This window comes from Amblyraja radiata, chromosome 3 (assembly GCF_010909765.2).
Source record: "Amblyraja radiata isolate CabotCenter1 chromosome 3, sAmbRad1.1.pri, whole genome shotgun sequence".
Lineage (NCBI taxonomy): Eukaryota > Metazoa > Chordata > Chondrichthyes > Rajiformes > Rajidae > Amblyraja > Amblyraja radiata.
Genome location: NC_045958.1, coordinates 89,199,940 through 89,207,491, shown reverse-complemented (window position 1 = coordinate 89,207,491; position 7,552 = coordinate 89,199,940). Strand labels below are relative to the sequence as shown.

Below are 7,552 nucleotides of genomic sequence, written 5' to 3'. Positions count from 1 at the left end.
GAAATGTTACATGGGTTATAATACCGGGTTATTTGCAAAGTGAGTGTCGGATGCCTGCCTTCCAGAAGAGCTGAGTCCTGCCTTAGATCTCCTCAGCTGGTGTCAGATCAGGCATTAGTGTGGCACCCTGTCCATGTGGAAGTCACCTCGGTGCAATACCAGATCCCTGGATGGATGGATGGAAGGGTGACTTAGAGAGGACAGGAGGTCACCTGACTCCTTTGTAGATGTCTGCTCAGGTTTACACTTAAACCCTTCCCAGACCTAACACGAACCTGACCTGTGCTCCAGAACTTAGAGTTACAGAACGCAACTCATCCATGACGACCATTCAGAGCTCGTCCCATTTGCCTGCGTTTGACCCATTTCCTTCTAAAGCTTTCCTACCCACATTTCCTCTCCAAAAGTCTTTTAAACTTGGAAACTTTGGGAATTTTAGAACAGGAATCTTTTTGTCCAATGATTAAGTGCGGAGAACACTAAGCCTGACTGGGATAAAGTGCTAAGTCGGAACAGCACAACCCACCCAGAATGTGAATGTTAAATCAGAATATACAGCTGAGCTTTTTATTTCGAGTTGCTGCGTGGAAACAGGCCCTTCCGCCTGCCAAGTCCACACCAATCACCCGTTCACACTAGTTCTATGTTATCCCACTTTCTCATCCACTTCCTACACACTAGGGACAATTTTACAGAGGTCAACTAACCCGTTCGTCTTTGTGATGTGGGAGGAAATCGGAGCCCCAGGAGGAAACGCACACAGTGACAGGGAGAACGTGCAAACTCCACCCACATATAGCACCCGAGGTCAGGATCGAACCCGGGTCTCTGGCGCTGTGAGGCAGCAGCTCTACTGGCCTGTTGACTCGGGGTTGGCCCAGGCTCACTTTTATTTGTGGTAACTGGAAAGCCTGTCTCATTGGCAAAGTTGAAATATCGCTGGTATTCCCGGGAATGTTGAAGCCACATCCTTGCCCAAACACCAAGGCTCCAGTAGAGGCCCCAACTCCCACTGATGACTTGATCCAGTATGGTGCGGGATGCCTTGTATTGTCCAACAACTCCGCATTTGGCCCATATCATCTCAACATTTCCTATCCATGTGCCTGTCCATGTGTCTTTTAAATACTGTTTTAGTACCTGTCTCAACTACTTCTGGCAGCTGTTTCCATATAAGTTTGTGTTCATTAGCCATTCAGACCATCAAGTCTACACTGCCGTTCAATCATGGCTGATTTATCTTTCCCTCTCAACCCCGTTCTCCTGCCTTCTCCCCTTAACCTATGACGCCCTTCGTAATCAAGAACCTGTCAATCTACGTTTTAAAATGACTTTGCTTTAAAATGCCATCTGCGGCAATGAATATACCCACCACCCTCTGTGTGAATCCTTCAATGTTATGGGAAACTCGTAGATCCAATTTTGCTCAAGGTGAGAATCGGGGATTACAGAATGCCGAGATAGCGGACGCGTATACAATGGCCATGAGTCTCTGCATCATCCGTACGTTACAGCCACTTCCACACTTCTCTTTGACAACACTCCACAAACAGAACACATCACACTCCTCCCTCAATGCTATTTTAGCTCAGGCACTTAGTGAGACTGATAACCTGATATATATATATGTACAATAATTATGTGTATTTTAATATCATTTTTACTAATGTGCACATAACCACTAATAATAACTCATAGCCACTGTGGAGCAAAATGCTTAGGACACAATTTAGCCGTGCAAGGTGAGGCATGGGCGACAAATGGGTGTACGTGCCAAATCCAACCCTCGTCCGATCAGCAAAACCTTCTCCCCCGACAGTTGATAGTCTGATAATTCGCCGTGGTCTCTTGCTGTTTGTATGAAATTGAAAGATAAAAGGTTTTCTCGGTGCGTCCTGACTTTAGGAAATGACGGCCAGGGGTTTGGTCGTTTGTCCCGAGAGGTGGTTTTGCTTCCCTCCCCACCCCTCTCTCTCTCTCCCTCTCTCTCGTGCTGCTGCTGTGTAATCCCAACACCCCTTCTTGCTTTCTCCGAGAGTTCATCTACAGGTCGTCGCTCTCCACCAGGCTGGTTTGAGTGGCGAGGTGGATAGGGTTGGCTTCGGGCAGGAAGGCCGACTTGATGTCCAGCCCTTGATCGGTCAACACCGCGTAGCGACTGGCAGAAGGTCTCACTTTCTTCGGCTTCGAAACTGGCGTCTGGTGCCATTGAGGAGCTGCGAGATTCAGGGGGTTACAAGATCAGGCCAGAGAATCGTCACCCAAAACACCCATAACCCCACTGGTACCGTGCGCGACACAGACAAATGGAGATGAGAAAGATGGAGATGAGGGAAAGAGAGAAAGAAAGAGAGAAAAGGCAAGAAAAAGAGAGAGAAAGAGAGTGGAGAGAGAAAGAGAGAAAGAGAAAAAGCGTGATAGAGAGAGATAGAGAGGGAGAGAGATAGAGAGAAAGTGAGAGAGAGAGAGAGAGAGAGAGAGCGCACATTTGGAAGAAGCAGCGAGTGTGTCTGCGGAAAGAGAAACGGTTAATATTTCATCAGACTAAGCCAGTTCTGTATTCCGACTGCGCATGCACAGGTCATGGGTCGCTCAGGGTAAACACTTTAGGCGGCGTTCCACTGCATGAGTGCAGACCTGCGTCTCGTCCCTATCCAGCCACCGCTGGGCCATCCCCACCCCCTCCCGAGTGTCCCGGCCGGGGGCGTCCGGGGCGGCAAAGGTCCGGCGGGAGCCAGACGGGAGTGAGGGGGGAGGGGGGGGGCCGGCTCCAGCTCAGCTCTGCCTGTCCTGCCCGGTGGCCCAGCCCTGCAGGAACCAAATCCAGCTCAAACCCGCCCATCCCGCCTGGGCCGACACTCCCGTCCGCGGACCACTGGATAGAAGGCCCTCCCTCAGACTTTCTACACATTAGGCTTTGGCGCCGTGGTTGAGATGGATTGGAGCGGGGATTGCGGACATTTTCTCGACCCTCCTAGAAGCAACGAGCCATGGCTTTACCAGCGGTTGTCTGTCTAACCGAAACCTCTCTCCCTGTCTCCCACACGCATCTACCCCCATCTCTCTCTCTCTCACTGTTACACCCCGCTCTCCCCCGCTACTAGGCACCCTGTTCGCTTTTTTTATTCTCGAATGAGCTTTGACAAATCCCATGATTTCTTGCGTTTTTCGGAATACCGAACTGGCTTATTGATTTGAGACTGTTTCTCTCTCTACAGATGAACCATACTGCCTCCAACAGTAGAAACAAAGAACTGCAGGTGCTGGTTTACCATGGAAAGACACAAAGTGTTGGATTAACTCAGCGGGTCAGATAGCATCGCTGGAGATCATGGGTAGGTGACGTTTCGGGTCAGGACCCTTTTCCAGTGATTCAATTTTGAAGAGTTGTCAATCAGACTGAGGAAGGGTGCGGTCTGAAAATGTCACCTATCCATGTTCTCCGGGGATGCTGCCTGACATTATATTTTGCTTGGGTAGCTTACAACCCAACGGCATGAATTTTGAATTCTCTAATTTTCAGTAACTTCCACCTACAATTCCTTACCCTCCCCCCCTTGCCCCCTTCCTCTCCCCTAGTCGTTTAACCAGTTTATCAGCTCTCCACATTGTATCCCTCTTAAGGGCCTGCCCCACTTACGCAACCTTTTCGGCGACTGCCGGCACTCATCATAGGTCGTTGCAGGTCGCTGAACATTTTCTAAATGTTGAAAATTCAGCGGCGACCAGAACAAGGTACGACTCTGTGGGCGACTACTCACGACCATACAGGCTTCAGGCTGAACATGTCGCCAGGGTGTTGCCTATACGGTCGTGAGTAGTCTCCTCAGTCGCCCAAAGAGTCGTAGCGTCTTTCTGGTCGCCGCTGGATTTTCAACAGGTTGAAATTTTTCAGCGACCTGCAACGACCAATGACGGGTGCCGGCAGTCGCCGAAAAAGTTGCGTAAGTGGGACAGGCCCATTAAAGTCACACCTTCCCTAACCAACCAGGGGCCCACCCTGCCATATGTGTCCTTGATGATTCTGGTCTTTTCTTGCCTCCAGCTTTTCAACACCCCCCCCCCCCCCCACTCGTTTGAAGAAGGGTTCGGCCTGAAACGTCACCCATTCTTTTTCTCCAGAGATGCTGCCTGTCCCACCGAGTTACTCCAGCATTTAGTGTTTCCGCCAGGTTCTGTTTTATTTTCCTCTGAAGTTAAAGTGGTTTCCTACGTTGAATGGAAGGTAATGTTAGAATATGAGGAAGAGAGTCCAGGGAGGAAGAGTAGCACTCACAATAGACATCCAGCTTAGCTGTACACGATATTATCCCAGCCTCATTCTTCGCAGAGACAGTGTACCAGGCAGCATCCTCCTTCGTGGTTGGTTGGATTAACAGGCAGAGGTAACCCCTGTTGTCGTGGTGCATGCTGAGGAGGAGAATATTCATCAAGGTTATCAACGCAGAAATAAATCTCACCAATAAGTCACACACTCAATCATCCTTAGAAGAAGATACACGGCATGTTTGCTTTCTGGGCATTGACTGTAAGAGTCAAGAAGTCATGTTACAGCTGTACAGGACATTGGTCAGGCCACATTTTGGGCAGTTCTGGCCACCACAATGCAGGTCGCATGTGGAGGCTTTGGAAAGGGTGCGGAGAAGGTTGACCAGAATGATGTTTCCACTAGTGGGAGAGTCTCGGGCCAGAAACCATAGCCTCAGAATAAAAGGACAAACTTTTTTGAAGGCAATGAGGAGGAATTTCTTTCGCCAGAGGGTGGTGAGTGTGTGGAAGGTGGAGATTGAAAGATTCTTGATTAGAAGGGAGCAAGGCTTATTGGTAGGCAGGAGAATAGGGTTGAGAGGGAAAGATAGATCAGCCATGATGAATGGTGGAGTAGACACAATGGGACGAATGGCCTATTTCAGATCCTATGATTTATGATTTTATGCCTGGATTAGGGCATCACTAAGTGCTGGAGTAACTCAGCAGGTCAGGCAGCATCTCCGGTGAACATGGACAGGTGGCATCTCAGGTCGAGACCCTTGACCCATATCATCACCTATCCATGTTCTCCAGAGATGCTGCCTGACCTGCTGAGTTGCTACAGCACTTTGTGTCCTTTTGTGGATTCATCAACATCTACAGTTCCTTATTTCTGGATTAACGGGTATTAGATAGAGGGAGAGATTGGACAGACTTGGATTGTTTTCTCTGGAACACGGAGGTTGAGGGAAATCTCATAGAAGTATATAAAATGATGAGAGAAATAGATAGGATAGACAGGCAGATCCTTTTTCCCAGGATTGAAAAATCAAATACCAAGAGGGCTTCACTTGTAGATGAAAGGGACAAAGTTTATAGGAAAAATATTTTACACAGAGTGTGATGAGCGCTGGAATGTGCTGCCTGGGATGGTGGTGGAGGCAGGTATGATAGTGGTGTTTAACAGACTTTTGGATAGGCACGTGGATATGCAAGGAATGGAGGGACATGGATTATGTGAAGGTAGATTAGCCCTGGTCTTGGCATCATGATCAGCACAGACATTATGGGCCGAAGGGCCTGTTCCTATATTGTACCATGTTCTGGTGAGGCAGCGGCTCTACCAGCTGTGACACCGTGCTGCCCTTTTAGTTCACCTCAGAGAAGGGAAGGACCTTCACTCCAACGTTTAATGCAAGAAAGAGCATCTCTGGATTGACAGCATTCCCTCAGTACTGTACTGGATTTCAAGCCTGGGATTATTTGATCCCTTCACCGAGTTGGGTCCTTTGGACTGGGTAATATTCACCATCTACATCATGCCTTGGCAAAAGAACACAGACTCACAAAGGGACCGAGCCTGGAGGACCAGGCTTTCTGCCTTAACCCCTGTCCCACAGTATGAGTTCATTCCAAGAGTTCTCCCGAGTTTGCCCTGATTCGAACTCGGAGATTTACGGTAATGGCCACTCGTCGGTACTCAGGGCTCTCATGGACATTTTTCAACATGTTGAAAAATCTTCACGAGTCTTCCCGTGCTTACCTGCCATTAGCAAGTCTTCCCGAGTACCTGCCATTAGCGCTAAGAGACGTCCCCGAGCTCCGACGTACCCGCTACGTTCATTCTCCGTGCTTACCACGAGTTCGATTTTTTTTAAACTCAGGAGAGCTCTTGGAATGAACTCGTACCGTGGGACAGGGCTATTAAGATGCTGCAATATTTCGGCAATGCATTGTATATCAACTGGAACTTTATTCCTTGGAGCACAGGAGGATGAGGGATGATCTTATAGAGGTGTACAAAATCATGAGGGGAATAGATCGGGTAGACAGTCTCTTGTCCACAGTAGGGGAATCGAGAACCAGAGGACATAGGTTTAAGGTGAGGGGGGGGGGGGGGGAAGCTTTAATAGGAACCTGAGGGGCAACCTTTTTACATAAAGGGTGGTGGATGTATGGAACAAGCTGCTGGAGAAGGTAGTTGAGTTAAATGTGTAAAAAGCATTTAGACAGGTACTTGGATAGGATAGGTTTAGAGGGATATGGGCCAAATGCAGGCAAGTGGGACTATGTGAATGGGGCATGTTATTCAGTGTGGGCAAGTTGGGTTGCAGGGCCTGTTTGCACGCTGTGTGACTCTATGACGTGACAATAATTCAGACAGGGAAGGGCTAAAGATGCTAATGACTCAGAATTCCCTTTCACTTTGTTCATTAATGAAAGCTGGTGCTCAGAATCTTCCACCCCGTCCTCCTCAAACTTCTCTTTCATCTTTCACGAACCATCCCTCTTTTATCATGCTGCAGGCGGTTGATGTAAAGTCTCCTTGTGTGTGGCTGTCTGTCTGTCTGTCTGTCTCTCTGTCACATTCCTGCCCGATTATTCCTCCTGTGCTAATGCCCCGGGCTCGTTAATTGCCTTCAAGTTGCTGCTGTCAATTAATGTTCTTCCTCTGAGGCACTCCTTAGACTTTACTTTACAACTAGCTCTTCGGCCCACCGAGTCCACGGGAGACCAGCGATCACCCTGTACATTAGCACCATCCTGCATCTGGTGACAACGTACAATTTTGCAGGTACTATCGCAAAGTTTAAGAAACATTTAGACAGGTACAAGGATGGGATAGGTTTGGAGGGATATGGACCAAACGCAGGCAGACGGGACTAGTGAAGATGGGGCATGTTGGTCAGCATGGGCAAGTTGGACCGAAAGGCCAGTTTCTGCACTGTATCACTCTATGATTCTGATTTACGGAAACCAATTAACCTACAAACCTGCACATCTTTGGAGTGTGAGAGGAAACTGGAGAATCCGGAGAAAACCCACACAGTCACAGGGAGAAGGTACAAACTCCATAGAGACAGCACCCATAGTCAGGATGGAACCCGGGTCTCTGGTGTAAGGCAGCAACTCTCCCGCTGTGCCACTGTGCTGCTCCTTTGGGATCGAGGGTGACTTACTTTCACTCCAGCCTTGTGAGGTCAGCATGATACCTGCAAACTTACAGTGATTGATCCCCCACCTACAGACCAAGTGTCTGCTGTTTGTGGATTCCACGGGTGCCTACATCATAATTTTTATG

The 7,552-nt window shown here is 48.7% G+C and overlaps 1 protein-coding gene across 7 annotated transcripts in view; it reads right to left on the bottom strand.

Annotated features, from left to right (window-relative positions):
- Positions 1 to 1,629: 1,629 nt before the first annotated feature.
- The window catches only part of palld (palladin, cytoskeletal associated protein), a 252,184-nt gene continuing 246,261 nt past the window's right edge, over positions 1,630 to 7,552 (bottom strand). For all 7 annotated transcript variants that reach the window (XM_033018280.1, XM_033018281.1, XM_033018284.1 and 4 more), the window contains 2 exons: positions 4,277 to 4,410; positions 1,630 to 2,216 (listed from right to left, as the gene is read on the bottom strand). In XM_033018280.1, coding sequence (XP_032874171.1) covers positions 2,044 to 2,216; positions 4,277 to 4,410 — 307 coding nt within the window. In that variant the 3' untranslated portion in view covers positions 1,630 to 2,043. The remainder of the gene's footprint in view (positions 2,217 to 4,276; positions 4,411 to 7,552) is intronic.